This window comes from Poromitra crassiceps (genome assembly GCF_964638095.1).
Source record: "Poromitra crassiceps genome assembly, chromosome: 13".
In the NCBI taxonomy this organism is placed as follows: domain Eukaryota; kingdom Metazoa; phylum Chordata; class Actinopteri; order Beryciformes; family Melamphaidae; genus Poromitra; species Poromitra crassiceps.
Window position 1 is genome coordinate 47,065,123 of NC_139644.1, and position 17,672 is coordinate 47,082,794.

At 46.3% G+C, this 17,672-nt stretch overlaps 1 protein-coding gene across 1 annotated transcript in view; it reads left to right on the forward strand.

Moving 5' to 3' along the window:
* Nucleotides 1-17,430, forward strand: part of LOC310787271 (H-2 class II histocompatibility antigen, E-S beta chain-like) — a 32,638-nt gene extending 15,208 nt beyond the window's left edge. Inside the window, exons 5-7 of the mRNA XM_083648645.1 lie at nt 16,856-16,969; nt 17,153-17,179; nt 17,268-17,430. Of these exons, the coding sequence (XP_083504771.1) occupies nt 16,856-16,969; nt 17,153-17,178 (140 nt within the window). The 3' untranslated portion in view covers nt 17,179; nt 17,268-17,430. The remainder of the gene's footprint in view (nt 1-16,855; nt 16,970-17,152; nt 17,180-17,267) is intronic.
* Nucleotides 17,431-17,672: the final 242 nt, after the last annotated feature.

The window sequence follows — 17,672 nt, forward strand, 5'->3', positions numbered from 1 at the left end:
CAGCCTATCATCCATCCTCACTATGGCATTTGCCACTTGATTGACGTACAGGTGCGCCAGTCAGATCTCGCTGTGGCAGCCAAGTTTGTATATATATATACATAAATATGTTTGGTAGATCACTTTGACTTGGTAATTTTAAAAGTAGCTCCCAAGCTGAAAAAGTGTGGGCACCCCTGCTCTAGGTCATCTGGGTATGGCTGGGGCTCCCCTGCTAATGGCTGCCTAGAGAGGGCATCCGCAGCGGTTTTACACCGACCTGGGCGGTACTTGACTTCAAAGTCATATACTGCTAACTGAGCCACCCAGCGCTTAATTGCCCCTAGCCTGGCTGTGTTGAGATGGCACAAGGGGTTGTTATCTGTTATAACTGTGAAGTGAGCGCCTAGTAGGTAACCTTTACATTTTTCAGAAACTGCCCATTTAAGAGCAAGCAGCTCGAGTTTCATACTGCTGTAGTTTCTGTCATTTTTCTCAGCGTTACGCAGCCTCCTACTGGCGTATGCTATCACTCTCTTCATCTTTCCCTGCTGCTGACAAAGGACTGCACCTAATCCTAGACCACTGGCATCTGTCTCAACAATGAAGGGAAGAGAAAAGTCTGCATAACCTAGCAACGGAGCACTGGTGAGTTTGTCTTTCAATAGCTCGAAAGCTCCCTGACACTCTGTACTCCACAAGCTTTTAAACAGCTGTTTAGACCTGGGTGGGCTGGTGTTTCTGAGGCATTCGTTCACCACGTCGTGTAGAGGACCCGCCAGCTGAGAAAATCCCTCTATGAACTTCCTATAATAACTACAGAGGCCTAAAAAGGACCGTAACTCCTTCACGGTACTGGGGACTTCCCACTGTTTCACCGCAGCTACTTTATCCGGGTCAGTCCCTATTCCCTCGGCTGAGATCTGATGCCCCAAGAAGCGTACCTCTGACTGCAGAAAGTGACACTTCTCTACCTTGACTTTAAGCCCAGTCTCCTTCAGTCTCTGCAGGACTTTCTCAAGCCTCCCTAGGTGGTCTTCAAATGACTGCGAGAACACCAAAATGTCGTCTAGGTACACGAGCATGGTTTGCAACACCATGTCACTCATCGTCGCCTGCATGAGCCTCTGAAAAGTGGCTGGCCCGTTGCACACTCCGAAAGGCAACCGACGATACTCATATAACCCAAAGGGCGTTGTAAAGGCTGTCTTGGGTATATCGTCATCTTGTACAGCAACCTGATGATACCCGCTAACAAGGTCTATAGTCGAAAATAACCTTGCCCCGTGCAGGGCATCGAAGCTCTCATCAATGCGGGGCAAAGGAAAAGCGTCACGTCTGGTCTTGGAGTTGAGTTTTCTATAGTCGACACAAAGTCTGAGTCCGCCGTCAGCTTTCCTGACTAAAACTACTGGTGATGCATAAGCACTAGTGCTTTCCTGGATCACACCCTTCTTTAGTAGCTTAGTGATATGCTCTCTGACCTCGTTATACTGCGTCGGCGGTATACGGCGGTATGGCTGCGTCACAGGTATATCATCTACCAGGTGGATCTCATGTTTGACTCGGTCGGTGTAGCCTAGGTCCTCATCCTGAAACGCAAACACATCTGCATATTGAGCTAGGAGTACAGCTAGCTTTGCTTGTTCTTCCTCTGTACCTCCTATGTGCAGCTGGCTCAGTATGGACCTGATGTCATTGTCTGTTGTCGTTTTCTCTTTCTCGACAGTCACCTCCTCTTGGTTGGCTGAGATGCGTTGGAAACGCACTTGTGTCTGGTCGTGGTCAACACACTCTGCCTGCGTCATTATGCCTAGTCTGGTTCTGGGATTCAACCACACATCTTCCTGAGAAAAGTTGACTACTCTCACAGGGAACACTGACTTAGCGGCTTCTACTCACTACCACCAGCCCACTTGGCAGGGGTGTTTTACCAGGCTCCAATAACCTGAAGGCGCTATCCTCTGGGGCTGGCTTGATTTCCTTTGCATAGACTGTGGCGACAGAACCAGCTGGTACATGTACTGTACCTCTACCTGTAACTCTAGCTGTGGACGTCCTCCCTACTAACTCACACTTCTGTAATAGCTGAAATACTTCCCCCCAGTCAGGATCAAGTTCGCCTTTCAGGGTAGTGTCAAACTCAGCCGTAACTAACTGCCTGCATCTCTTTATGATGTTCATGTCAATGAGACCTGGCGCTGGTTCCTGAAAACTCTTTCCCTGTCGTTTCGACTCTTTGTCCCCTGTCACTGACTCCTCAGGTACCAGATCCTTAACCACTAAGAAGCCACACTCCTGTAAGTCTAGTCCCATAGCCTCCATGTCCAGTTCAACGTAACCTAGATAGGGTATTGGCAAAGAATTGGCTGCAGTCAACCGGAGCCACTTGGCTGTAGGAATTACATCTTCCTCCCTCCCTAGTAGGTGCTGTTTGAAGAAGGACTCTGAAATGGTGCTAACCTGACTCCCCGTATCTAACAGGCACTTAACTCATTCACCGCCAAAGACGTCTTTGACGTGTTATCAGAAATTGCCCTCCCCGCCAATGACGTGTTTGACGTGTTTTTGTTTTTATTAGTGCAGCGCGTAGTTCAAACACTTCCCCAGCCTGTGACATAGTATCAGGTCCCTAGCATCTAAGACAACACGTGAACAAACACATACCGCAGCTGTTGTTTTGAAATTGAGCAGGAGGAAAATCAGAAAACGGATAAACGCTTCCTTGTGCAGACAGGAGAAACGCCATTGAAACGCCCCTCGGCGCGCTGCACGAGCTGGTCGCCTTCCTCTGTGCCAGCCGGGAGAAAACGGGAGAAAGTAATCCAGAGAGATGTGTTTGATCATCGGAGGAATGAGGAAATGATCGATCAGTTTGATGGGTAATCCAGAGGGCGGTGAGGACGTGTTGAATAGCCGAGGGGAAAACGGGAACGATCAAATAGCAGGGAGGATAGGACACGGAGACATGGACGAGGACGGGTGGACCAGAACAAAACAAAATAAACACACAAACAGCTAACAAGGCAGAAGCGGCAGTCACAGCAGCCCGCTGTCCGTTCTCAAGAGCTATTCAGTTGGTTCATGAAATTGCTGGGCTGCGTGCCCTCCAGTGTTGCTCCTGGCCAATCCCGGCGCCACAGGGCGTGGTTATTGCTTATCCTATGTGGGGTTAGAAATCACGCAACGAAGATAAAAGGGGGATCGTGTGTGTGTGTGTGTGTGTGTGTGTGTGTGTGTGTGTCTGTCTGTCTGTCTGTCGGTGTGTCTGTCGGTGTGTCTGTCTGTCTGTCTGTCTGTCTGTCTGTCTGTCTGTGTGTCTGTCTGCACACTCACTCACACTGAGTAAACTGTATTGTTGAATGTAAAAAAAAAGCACTTCATGTGTATATATATATATATATATATATATATATATATATATATATATATATATTGTCATTTGTGTCATAACGAATAATATTTACATGTCTGATGTCAATACAGTTCAAAATAAAAGAATTGAGAGCGAGTTCTGCCTGAGATTGTGTATTTTACACAAATGGCCTTTTCTCCTATTTGTCTTCTCAAGAGAGACCTTTTTGGTGAAAACAGGGTGTATATAAATGGCTATAAGTAGAGTACAGAACATGCTAAAAGCTCACTTTTTTTTCCCTGGTGAACCCAGAGACGTACATCTTCATTTTGAGGTATTGCAAATCACTTTGGTGCTAATAGATAATTTACTGTGGGTCTTGAAAGATGACCAACAATTATGAAAATCTTTGGCCTGTGCTAAATATTGGCAGTCCTAAACTGGCCATGAATGAGTTAACAGGAACCCCACCTATTTGAACTTCCACTTCTCGACACTCACCCACTGCCCGTTCAAGAAACCGCTCACGGTTAAGAGTTTTGGAGCCTTTTGTCTCACCTCGGATTGCTCGGCTCGTGGTATCCGAGGTGGCTAGTTTGACTGATTGGATGCACCGATGGCAGTAAGCTGGCTTTCTGGTTTGCGCCGGGGACACTCCCTGGCAATGTGGCCTTCCCCCTGGCATTTGAAGCAGATCGGCTTTTCATCCTCTGAAAACTGGGGCCTTAGTCTGGGCTTCGCACCCCTGTCATCGTTGTACCTCCCCCTGGGAGTGAACCCCTCCCTGAGCGCAATAGTTAGTTCCCCTATCGCCTTGCTCTGCTCTGCAACCACTTTAATGATGTCCTCTAAAGTGGTAGACTGCTTCTACTGTGAGTTACCAGAGCACTGGCCCTCTCCCCTGTTACCATCACACACTACTTTCCTGCTCTTAGCAATGTTAGTGTTACAGGGCATATCCTCATGGGACCAGGCAATGGCCTCTTCACGCACATCCAACAGAGTGGACTGGGGCTTATCCCTAACCATTTTGTGCAACTCTCTCCTAAGAGAGGAATCCCTCACCCCCTCAACGAATTGGTCCCTAATTGCTATTTTAGCATTGGACACAGCATCGGGTCTCTGTTTCAGGGCTAGTCGTAAGACCTGGGAAAGTGCATGTGAGTATTCTTGAAAATCCTCACCCTCCTTTTGTTGGTGGCCATAAAAGGCTTGTGAGAGAGCTGAGCTGAGGTACGCTACGTTTCTCTGCATAGGCCTCCCGTAGCGCAGTGAACAGCTCGCTGGGCTCTGTAGGCTCGCCATCCTCACCCAGCCTGACCTCCTCTAAAGCAGACCCTCTTAACACATTCACTGCCAACAGTTTTTTCAATACAGTAGGTAGCTTCTGCCAAGGGTTTTTTTGAGGATTCTGGCTCATCTTTCAAGAGCTGAGGATTATTTTCTGCTAGGACTTTGTGAACACAAAATGTCTCAAAAGAACTAATAGAATGTGTGCTTTCTCTGTCTAAAAGAGTTAGTTTTTATCATGTTCTGTTATGTAGGCATTAGCAGTTGAATACAGCATGGTTTGAGCGTCTGAGAAGGAAAGCTGAGAAAAATGCATTTTTGTGAAATTCGATAGAACAGGCAGAACAGTCACTTTAACCATTTATTTTTGGCATCAGTGAGACATCAGACATCTAAACAATATAGTTCTGAACAGTAATTTCCTCCATAACAGCACCCCCACCCCCCTCTCCTTCAAACTCCTCCCTCCGTGGGTGTGTCTCTGGTGGCTTTGCAGCGTGTGTCACAGGCGAGTCTCTGCTGCCTGTCTGTGCTGCCTGGCTGCTGGCGGCCGCTCGTCGGGCGAGTCTGGATCGGGCTCGTTCGTTTGTTGTGAGCTGGGATGAAGCTGCGTGCAATTCTGGGCTTTCTGCTGTGTGTTTCAAAGTGTGTTGCACCCAGAGTCTATTTTTGGAATCCCCCACCGTTGTGCGCCAGCTCCCAGCGCCAGCGCGAAAGTGTTTTCGCCAAACCATTTTCATGAGAATGGATTCCTCACACTTTTTCCTGCTGTTTTTGCTCGGCTTTCTCTAGTCTGGAGAGCACTGTCGCCACTTAGTGGGTCGGTAAAATAGGTTATACACATTCAATAGCTCCCATATTTTTATTGGAGATGTAAAAGGGTTTGATCCACGTCCCACCGTCAAAAAAAAAAAATGTTTTTTGACGAGTTAACTCGTCGATGGCAGTCAACCGTTGGTTTTTTTTGACGAGTTAACTCGTCGACGGCAGTGAACGTGTTAACACGTTCACTGCCATTGACGAGATATCTCGTCTTTAAAAAAAAAACGTTGACTGCCGTTGACGAGATATCTCGTCTTAAATTTTTTTTTTTTTTTTTTGACGGTGGGACGTGGATCTAACCCTTTTACATCTCCTATTAAAATATTGGAGGTATTGAATGTGTATAATCTATTTTACCGACCCACTAAGTGGCGACAGTGCTTTCCAGACGAGAGAAAGCCAAGAAAAAACAGTCGCTTGAGGAAGCCATTCTCATGAAAATGGATTGGCGAAAACGCTTTCGCTTTCGCGCTCGGAGCTGGCGGTGGGGGATTGCAAATTTGCATAATAGATTATGGGTGCAGCACACTTTGAAACACCAGCAGAAAGAATCGCATGCAGCTTCATCAAAGCTCACAACCAAAAACCCAGAAACGAACGAGCCCGATTTTACAGTCTAATCCAGACTGCGCCAGCAGCAGCAGCACAGACAGGCAGGCAGCAGAAACTCGCCTGTGAGACAAACACTGCAAAGCCACCAGAGACACACCTACGGAGGGAGGAGTTTGAAGGAGAGGGGGGTGGGGGTGCTTATGGAGGAACTATGTTCAGAACGATATTGTTTAGATGTCTGATGGCTCACTGATGCCAAAAATAAATCGTTAAAGTGACTGTTCTGCCTGTTCTACCGAATCACGCACGCACGCACGCACGCACGCGGACACACACACACACACACACACACACACACACACACACACACACACACACACACACACACACACACACAATACAGTATACACGCTTGCCCAAGGGCACCCATAATCACAGGCACGTGAGGTGGTTCTAAAAATCCATTTATCTCAAAACTCTCAAAAAATCTCTGAAACCATGCTGTATTCAACTGCTAATGCATACATAACTACTAACTCTACAAACTAACTCTTTTAGACAGAGAAAGCACACATTCTATTAGTTCTTTTGAGATATTTTGTGTCCACAAAATCCTAGCAGGAAATAATCCTCGGCTGTTGAAAGATGAGCCAGAATCCTCAAAAAAACCCTTTGGCAGAAGCTACCTACAGTAAAAAAAAAACGGTTGGCAGTGAATGTGTTAACACATTGAGTGCCAGCGACGCCATATGGCGTCATTAGAAATTTACCGTAGAGTGCCAGCGACGCCAAATGGCGTCAATAACTCGAAATTGTTTTTTTGGCGGGGGGGTGTCCATCTCAGCTTCTTACATCGCCTCTTACAATATGAGAGCTATTGAATGTGTCTAACCTATTTTACAGAACCCTTAGGTGGCGACAGCGCTCTCCAGATGAGAGAACGTGGAGTAAAACACACAGAAGAAGTCGTTGGGGAAAAGGAAATCGCATCGCATCCGTCCGTATGCAGCTGCTTCATTGAAGCATAACGTTTAGCTGTGCCCCTGCAGCAGCCAATCTGCTATCACAATTGAGCACCTCCGTGTGCGCTGCAACAGCCCATTCACATGATCAGCCGTGGATTTGTTATTATTCTCAACTGGAAGCATGGGAGCTGGTACACGCGGCTGTAAAAAAGCTGGATCTAGCGGATCTAACGAATGTTTAATTTCACAAAAGGGCCATTATCTCAGCTTCTGAAAAAAAACTGCTCTTTTTTGTTAAATCAAGCTATCTTCTCCGGCTCATAACTAAAGAACGGAAAATGGGATCAATAAACTTTTTTTTGCAGGTGATAGAAGAGAGTCTCATCGTTATTTGTGCGTGTTCACTGTTTACATAGTAATTATTAAAGAAATTATATGACTGTTTTAAAATGCATTGCGGCCTATGTGGCACAGCAAGCAACCTTTTGCCCAAGTAGTCGATTTGACATTTCTATCTGTTCAATACTAGACCTAGAAATGTTCTTTCCTATGAAGTTTTTTTGTTGATTTGTATTAATATGGGGACCTTGAACAATTTTAGCTTGGTTGCCCAAATGGCAACTTTGGGCAACTCTGGGAATTTGCATAATCCAAGATGCCCGCCGAACGCCATCTCAAAAATGTTACTTTTGACCCGCTTGTCCTAGAATGATGTGTAATACCTCTTTTTTAGGGTTTTCATGTGTGTAGAATCCATTTCTGATGTTATTTTTTTAATTGCAGTTCAATCTCATGTGCTAAAGGTCAGGTCAATGTTAAAATTGACCTATGGGTGGACAATGAATAATGAATCTTTGTGTGAGAACTGCCATTAACATGTCACAAGAACTGGTATTCAGAAATATAAAAGTGTGAAAAAAAGTATGCAATAAGACAATAATCTTTATCTTTCGCAACTAAATTAAATATCTGTAAGCAGGCCCTCGCCCCCCTGATCGGCACCTTCATCAAAACTCTCTTCCCCAACATCCTGGTCTACATCCTCCTCCTGGTCTACATCATTCTCAAAAGCCTCCTCAGCATCCTCCATGTCATCATCCTCCTCATCTGTAGCTTGAACATCTCGGCTGTTCGTGTATGGATTGCAGCAGCTATCTTCACCAGAGCAGTTACAGTATGACGTGCATGAAAGATGTTCTTTGTGGCAGCCACACGCCTCAGTGATGCACTTACCCTGTGCCCTACATCGACACCGGATCACGTCAATTAGCTCTGGCGGTGCCGGGTCACCTTTAGCAATGACAGGAACAGGGATACTATCCTGGATCTCCCATCCACATTTTGTGACATCGGCTGACACGTCGGGTGGAGCTTGGTGGTCTGCTACTTTCCACAACATCACTTGTAAATGAGCCCTCAACACGTGCTGCAACAGGTTGGTCGTTGTTGGAGGAAGGGCCATCACTTTGGGGCTTTTTTTCTTTTTGGTGAACAGCGTAAATCGGGCAGATTCCATAGAAGTTCCGGGCAGCTGACGATACAGAGCAAGGAGGAAGGGTTTTGCTGCCTCCAGCAAATCAGCCTCTGTCACGCCCACTTCACCCAGTACATCAGCCAAGCCTGGGAAGTTCCCTGCCAGCAAAGTTTTTAGTGTGCTGATCTTGCCTTTGCCATATGGATATGAGGTCGTGTCGCACCCGCTGAGGGCGTGCATGCCAAGGAGTTGCAGACATTTTGGCCCTAGGTCAGCACAGGTTGCGTTGATATCCAGTACAGTCCCATCCCAACGCTCCATCTGTACTTTGCACTGTAGGTCCGCCCGATACACCCAATACACCAACAGGACAAACACATCAGTGTCATCACTAAGCACGCGTATCACACCCTTTCCAGAGTTGGCTGCCACAAGGACATAGGAAATCGGGGTCCACCCGCTATGCCGACCACCCGCAATGCCAACCTTAGGTTTAGGCGTGGGGGTGGGAGAGGTTAGGTTTTGGGTTAGGGTCTGGCGGAGGTTAGGTTTAGGCATGGCATGGGGGGAGGTTAGGTTTGGCATGGGGGCTGGGAGAGGTTAGGTTTTGGGTTAGGGTCTGGGGGAGGTTAGGTTTAGGCATGGGGGGAGGTTAGGTTTGGCGTGGGGGCTGGGAGAGGTTAGCTCCACAGACACGCTGCACGCCGCCTCGCTCAGCTGGTTCTGCTTGTGGGCTATCGGCATTGCGACCTGTCGGCACTGCGGCCTGTCGGCACATAGACGCGGCACCTAGGAAATCATGGTGATGTCTGCCTCGTCATGACCAAATGCACCATCATCCAGAGTATCCATTGTCACATTGTCATCAACACTGAAGGTGGACAACATGCTCGCCAGGCCAGCCTCCGCTTGTTGTTCTTGCTCTTCAGGATGACATCTCTTTTGGGTAAAGGACTGGCGATGGAGAGCTCATAGTCGATGATGATATCACCAGCCCGGCGCATTCTCTCATGATCCTTCGCAGAGACATCTTGGTACTTGTCGAAGACAATGATTTTCTCAGTGGCAGCTGGGTAGCGTCTCAAACGACCCTGGATGGATGCGATAAGATTTGAGGGACTGCCCCCGTGTGGCCACACAATATGGTAGAACAGCTGTGAAACATCCACAATGACAATATCAGCTGGTGTTGGCAATGTCTCAGGCACACCAAGGCGTTTGACCAGCCCTGACTTGCTACCTTTGCGGAGGCAACCATGCTCATCAATGATCGATGCAGGCACAGCACACAGTTCATAGGTAAATAGAGGCTCAAGCTTCATCTGCCTCCGCTGACCAATCACCAATAATCGGAGAAAAATGTTCTTAAGGTCTATTACTGGCCTGACTTTGTTTCCCTTCACCTTTTTCTTGAGAACAGACATCGTCTTGATGGGGCTACTGATAGGGTTGTAAAACCCATTACGTAGACTGGCAATGTATTTATTCTCCATCTTTTCTCCAATCACAATCGAGTCAGCAACATTCACAACAGCAGGTGCAATTTGGCCAGTGACGGGATTGTACAGATGAGGGCGGTGATCTTCCAGTGGGTGAGGATACTTCTCCACCTCTGCATCAATGAGACCCCAATGTTTTGCGTCCAAGACACGCCGGTGCTTCAATTCCTCTTTGTGCGGTTTCTGTGCTTTTTGACCTGGTGTATAAGCAGAGTACATATGATCCACACAGTCTGATATATGTACAGTGATGGGGAAGGCATCAATCCACTCACACACGAGCTCAGCAGACAGTGTCATGCCCTTGAGAGCTCCTTTGCCAATCTTTATGGCAGTCTGCTCACCAAACTGGTCAGCAGAGACAGCGATCCAGTATCCATCATGGTGCCGACAGACAAGGTCTGGCTTAGCCTCGGTGGCATGGAGCGCACGCATCTCCAGCAGGTACTGGGTCAGATATCGAGCATACTGCACATGGCCAGCAAGGAAGAAGTACTTCATCATGCACTCCATGGTCAGGTCGCCATTGTAAATAAGAATTTGTTCTTAATGACTTGCCTGGTTAAATAAAGGTTAAATAAAAATAAAATAAAAATAAAATGGTCTGCTGCTTCAAGTAAATGTCACCTTCTCTCTCAGCACGTTCAAACTGGTGGATGAGAAGTGTAGGAAGAATGAAGTTGTCTACCCAGTGTCGACCAGTGGGATGGAGGCGAGCAGTGTCCAGGTACTGCTCTATCTGTTCAAATGTCTTCAGCCCAGTTGATAGAAACCGCTTCAAGAGTGCTGCTAATACACCCCGAAAGGCCCTCATGGCTTTCACCCAGGACTTACCATTGAAGATGCCTGTCAGCCCTCCATATGCTGCCGCCACATACACTTCCAGTGCTGAACCTTGCATCAGTTTTGCGATGCAGCTGAGGAATGACTGTATAATATGCATCCCACCGGGATGGGCGATTACGTTATTGAACTGCCCTGGCTGGTTCCAGCATATCTGCTTGGTTACAACAAACAGTTGCATGTCAATGGTGAGGTGAACGTATGTCATTCCCATGTCAACCAGTGAGCTCTGCATGTATGTCAGGGTTGTGAGTATCGTGTCTGGATGAGAAGGAGGTGCATCAATCAAGGACCAAACATATAAGTGCTGGCAGGTCTGAGTATGCCATGGCTCCTGGTTAGCTGATTGTTGAAACCATTCCACTCCATAGCATCTTGCCCTTGGTTCAAGCTGTTGAGCCACTGTGTGTCCTTCTCTTGCACAGCCACCAGACTGGCCTGTCGAGCACATACCTCCTTAAAACTGACCCCTGTGTTCTTGTCAGTTGGTATTTCAGGAGGAATTACCTTCTTAGGGCCAGTGTAGTGTATAAGCGTGCACCAGAGGTAAAATGTAACTTTGACCTGAACTTTAGCACATGAGATTGACCTTTAATTAAAAAAACAACATCAGAATTGGATTCTACACACATGAAAACCCTAAAAAAGAGGTATTACACATCATTCTAGGACAAGCGGGTCAAAAGTAAAATTTTTGAGACGGCGTTCGGTGGCCATCTTGGATTATGCAAATGCCCAACGTTGCCCTTTGGGCAACCAAGCTAAAATTGTTCAAGGTCCCCATATTAACACAAATCAACAAAAAAACTTCATAGGAAAGAACATTTCTAGGTTCAGGAAATGACAAATCGACTAAAGGGCCGTGGCACTCAAAGTGTTAAAAAAGACAAAACAAAGTCAACCTGTTCGTCGGGCCTCTGGCCTCTGGCCCTGATTACACGGTCTACCTCCTCAATAAACTTGTGGACCGAGCGACCATCTTTAGCCGGATCCAAGGGCTGGATCTGGCGCTCTCTAGGCACGTAGACGTATGACCGATAGAGAGCCGCAGGGATGACGTATTTTTGTAGGCTGAATGCGGAAGTCCCGAACTTCCTGGTTCAACACTGTTTCTGTCTATGGGATTTTTGAATGGGTTTTTGGCACGATGCTTCAAATAAGGTCTCTGGGCAACGCAAGTTTAATCAAACGCGAACCAAGGTTCAGCGGGATAATCTTCACACATGAGGACCACTTTCATGAGTTTTGAAGCGTAAATGCGAGCGCTAGAGGTAAAAAGCTCGTGCTAAGCTAATGCAGAACTACACACTGTCGCATAGGCTTCCACGTCACGTCAGCACTCAACCTGGACTGTTGTTGATGTGTGCACTGATTACCTCGGGCTGAACGGGGCTGAACCAGGTGAGGGAAAGAGAATTTCCGTGTTCGTCCTTTGAGTGATGACGTTATTGACGTATATATCCCCATCGACTCAACAGTGTAGTCCCATTTAGCCGTTTGCTAGCTAGCCGCCCTTTTAACGGCACATAAAAGCTTCAAAACTCATAAAAGTGGTCTTCATGTGTGAAGATGATGTTACTACCATCTGGTTCGCGTTTGATTAAGCCAGCGTTGCCCAGAGCGCTTATTAGAAGCATCGCGCCAAAAACCCATTCAAAACTCCCATAGGCGAAAACTGTGTTGAACCAGGGCTGTTAGCATCGATGATTTCCGGACTCGTTACTGCGGCTCTCTATTTGACACACTACTTAAGGTGGCGATGGCTTCCATGGCTTTATCGTGTTTTTCACTCAGTTCAGAAAGTTTTGCCTGTAATTGTTCAACCTGATCCGCCTCTTCTTCTTGTCGTCGTCCTCTTCTTCTTCCGGCTGGACGCCCGCACCCCCTTCGTCTGCGGACATGGCGGTGACGAAAGGTCCCTGTGTAGAGTATGGGCTCAAAACAGTTACTCAACAGTCTGCAGATTGGGGTCAGGGAGATGGCTGCACACTCCTCCACTGGGGCGCTCCTCTCTCTCTGGGCTCCCGGCGTTGTCTGGATCTGCGCACTCTGATCACTGGCTCTCCGCAGTAACTCCAGGCAGGCCACACTCTCCAGCACCGGGGCCACACACTACCACCACAGTTGTTTTATGCACTAAAAAATATATCTAGTCTAATCTGGCTAATCTCCAATTTGGGAACTCCAAAAAAAAGATACCCCACTCCTGGTACCAAAATGTGTAACCTGGTGGAATTTGAATGACACAGGACACAAAACTATAATTGGGGATCTTTATTATCTGACTACTTCCAAAGTAGGATAGTAGTATTAAAGTATTTTGGAGTTTGGAGATTTTGCTTTGACAATGATTTTCTTACAACAAAACATTCACTTCTGTTGCTCACTGATCTATAGAATGAGATCACTAGTGCAGCTTCACTATAGAAATCACAGTATAAACTGTAGACAGTAGACGATGCACTTTCAGTGCCTTCTTTAGTGCAATAAAACCACTGTTTCAGTGTGAGAGACAAAATAAAATAAAACAAAGCAAAAACAACTGTAGTGGTAGCTCTTCTGTTAAAACAAAACCAAAGAAAACACACAAAACCACAGTCAGACCCTATACAGCATTGCACATGAATTAATGAGTAAACCCACATTAAAAGCTAACAGTATGTCAACATACCAATGAACATGTAGTTTATCTCAAAATACTGACTAGGTGGTATCTTTGTGCTAACTCGGTGCACGTGTCGGTGGTCACAAGCCACCAACCCCAAACAGCACAGCACTATACAATGAAAATAAACATCCTCAGCACAATTCACAAAGTACAAGTTTCATTAGGAATGCTAACAAAATACATCGTTGTAAAGTGAACTTACAGTGCGTCCAGAGCGCTATCAACGTGAGTGTTCCCTGAGGACTTGGCACGGCAGGATAATATCTGTAAACATCGGACCCACGAAATTACCATCGGCAGCAAACAATACATTCTGATCTTCCATACAACCTTATTTATGTACATCGTTAGATAGTTTTGTACAGAAGTGGCAAATTAATTAGTTTACCCCGTAGGCAAAGATGAACGTCCAAAAAGACAGGTGAGTCTCTCAGCTTGCAAACGGGAAGAGAAACGGCATCCTACTTCCTCCTTCCTGTTGCGAGCTAGTTACAGGTCATGAAGGAATACTCAGTAGCTCAGTGCCCTCTAGTGGCTTTAGTGGGATCGCCCACTAGGCCACACTAGCAATAAGCTAGCAAAGACAATTAGGTAGAGGGTTATTTACAACAGACATGACAGACAACAACAAACACCAGCCAATGTTTAAATCTTTGCCCTATAGTTGTCCTACTGTACCTGTAAATAGGTTTTGTAGATGGAAGCACTTTGGGTTGCCTCCTGCCTCATCTCCTAGCCTCAATGGCAGTATGCCTAAAGTGTATTAAGTTAGACCCTATCTTAAGAAGTTCTTAAGTAGGAAAATGTAAGAAGTTGGTAAGAAATGAGACTGTTCCTGAGAAAATATTGAGGAATTGCAGTTAAGAGGCTTCTTAGGAACTTCTTAAATTTTCCTCTTATGTCATTCTCTTAAGATCTATCTTAAGAACACATTGGTGAATCCGGCCCCAGGTCTATTTATTAAAAAAAAAAAATACTGAATGAATGTTTAACACATTAAGTGCCATAGACGACCTAACTCGTCTTACATAATCCAGCGCTTGAGTGCCAAGGACGGACTAACTCGTCTTACATAAAGATTTTTTTTTTTTGACGGTGGTACATCAATCAACCCCTTTTACATCTTCGAGATAATTATAGGAGCAAGAGCATGTGTGTAATCTATTTTACCGACCACTAAGTGGCGACAGATACAGAGAGAAGCCACAGCCACGGTACACCAAAAGCAGGCTTGGCGATTTTACAGTCAGGAGCCCCGAGACACACACACAGAACGGACAGAGATCCCCTCCCCCCCACACACACACACACACACACACGCGCGCGCACACACACACACACTCGAGTACCTTTGCGCATAAATAAGACCAGAATCGCAAAAGCTTCTTCAAAGCTCTCAGCCGACACCTCAAGAAACGAACGAGCCCGTTTTTACAGTAAGCCAGACTGCCCGAGAGCCGCCAGCAGCAGCAGCCCAGAGGAGCAGCAGCAGAGCGGAGTAGGCTGCCTCAAGATTGGAAGAAGGGGATCGCGAAGGAATTTCTCTCCCGTGTCTAACCCCCCCCCCCCCTCGCCTCTCCTCTCCTCTCCTCTTCCCCGCTCCTGCGATTCCCTTCTCTTTTTTTAGGATCTGTGAGGCAACAGAAACTCGCCTGTGACAAAACACTGCAAAGCCACACCTACGGAGGGAGGAGTTTGGAGACACACACACACACACACACACACACACACACACACACACGCCCGCTGTTAGGAGGAAGGAGGAGAAGACACACGGAGGGAGGAGTTTGAATGAGAGGGGTGTTTCCTGTTGTTATGGAGGAAATTACTGTTCAAAACTATTGTTTAGAATGTCTGACGGTCTTACTGATGCCAAAAATGAATGGTTAAAGTGACTGTTTCACAAAAAGCCATTTATCTCTGAATAAATTTCCAGACGCTGAAACCATGCTGTACTCAACGGCTAATATCTACATAACTACTAACTCTGCAAACTAACTCTTTTAGACAGAGAAAGCACACATTCTATTAGTTATTTTTAGATGATTGGTGTTCATGAATTCTTAACAGAAAATAATCCTCGGCTGTTCTAAAATGAGCCAGAATCGTCAAAAACACCCCTGGCACAACTTACCTACAGGAATGAAAACATGGCTGGCATTCAATGTGTTAATACTAAGGTTATGTTAAATTATCTCTGTCTTAACCTGTTGGCACAGGAAAAGAACATTTGAAAACATACAGAAATACCCATTTTAATAGGTGAGCACATCAATAAACTATCCTATACTATATATTTATTTAGGTAGAAATAAAAATTTTGATGCCACAAGGGTTTTCTGGTCTAATTTTTTTGCCGTGAAAACTGCCACGCTTAATATTGTTTGGCCCGTGACTCCTTATACTTTTCTGTATGCGGCCCACAACCAAAATTTTGGCCACCCCTCGTATACATGATCTCCCCTCTCTTACTTGACAGTGGTGCTGTTAGCACAAACGGGCTAATTGTCTTCATGTTTTCTTGATCCTTTTCATTAAACCTTATTACTACAAAAACCTCCCAGTTCTCTCTTTCTAATCTTGCCCATCTTCTTCACTCTCAGAAAGAGAGCTCACCAACCTCACTCCTAAGTATTTTAAGACTATTCCTCCCTTGATTGCCTCGATTCCCACCATTCTGTCCCCTCTCTTCCTCCTTATTCTCTTCATCACAATCCATACCTCCCCACCTGCCTATGTTTCATCTACTCACAGAACAGACTCGTGCTCAACCACCTTCATTCCATCATCTTTGTCTCGATCAATAACTAGATTTGAAATTCGCTCTCTTCCTCCTGCAGACTTGTCCACCTTCTTATCCATCAGCTCTCTGCTTCGTGGGGAAACCACATCCTTCATCTGGTGCACATAGTTGCTCCATACGTCTCTGCCATCTTGACTTCTTCTTCTTCCCCATCTCCCCGGGGAGTCTGCAAATCAATTCTGTAGAATGACAGGGCACAAATACTATCGGCCGAACAGGCCACCTCATCATCAGCACACCCCGTTCACCATCATTGATGTTTCAAGTTGTCCTTGTGGGCTTTGTCTCCTGCAACCCTCCTGTCTGACTGTCTGTCTCTCTGTCTGTTGACATGTCTCTCTGTCTGTCCCTCTGTCTGTTGACATGTCTCTCTGTCTGTCCCTCTGTCTGTTGACATGTGTCTCTGTCTGTCCCTCTGTCTGTTGACATGTCTCTCTGTCTGTCCCTCTGTCTGTTGACATGTGTCTCTGTCTGTCCCTCTGTCTGTTGACATGTGTCTCTGTCTGTCCCTCTGTCTGTTGACATGTCTCTCTGTCTGTCCCTCTGTCTGTTGACATGTGTCTCTGTCTGTCCCTCTGTCTGTTGACATGTCTCTCTCTCAACAGATCCGTCAATGCCAGAGTCTGAGAGAAACAAGATGGCCATTGGAGCCTCAGGACTGGTTTTGGGTCTGATCTTACCTCTGGCTGGATTCATCTACTACAGGAAGAAGTGCCAAGGTCAGTCTACTAGACCAGTTCAGACTAATTCAGACCAGTTTAGACCAGTTCAGATACATTCAGACCAGTTGGCTACCTTTACAGAACAATAACATAATATTGAGTATATAACAGCAGTGTCTTCTTCTCTTGTGTTTATACTGTATGATAACAGCCCTTTCTTCTTCTCTTGTGTTAAATCAGGTCGGGTTCTGGTTCCCACTAACTGAGGTAGGAATCCTAAACATGTCCCTGTAGTCGGTTTGTCTCCTGGAAGGAAAAGTCAGCTGGAATTCAACCTGCTTTCTTGTGTTTTCAGTGCTGCCACCTGCTGGAGAGGAGGAGCTGCTGTTTCTGCTTCAAGCCTTGTGTGATACGCTGCTCATGTGCTGTGACATAGTGTGATGTCAGGGGCGTTTCTAGAGTCTGAAGACATTGGGGGCTTAGCCCAGCCCTCTTTAAGGAGGTCCGGGCGGGGGGGGGGGGGGGGGGGGGGGGGGGGGGCTTATTCTTCAACAGGTAATTACACAATTTTCGAGCATTTTGGGATGAATACAGAAAAACTAGATCAGTGGTTCTCAAAGTGGGGTCTGGGGACCACCAGGGGGCCTTCAGAGCGTTCCAGGCGGTCCCCATAGCAAATTCATGAATTGTTAAACTTCAGCATTAGCCTTGATTGACAAACAGACAAGGAATCTACAGTATAAAGAAGGAAAAGACATCA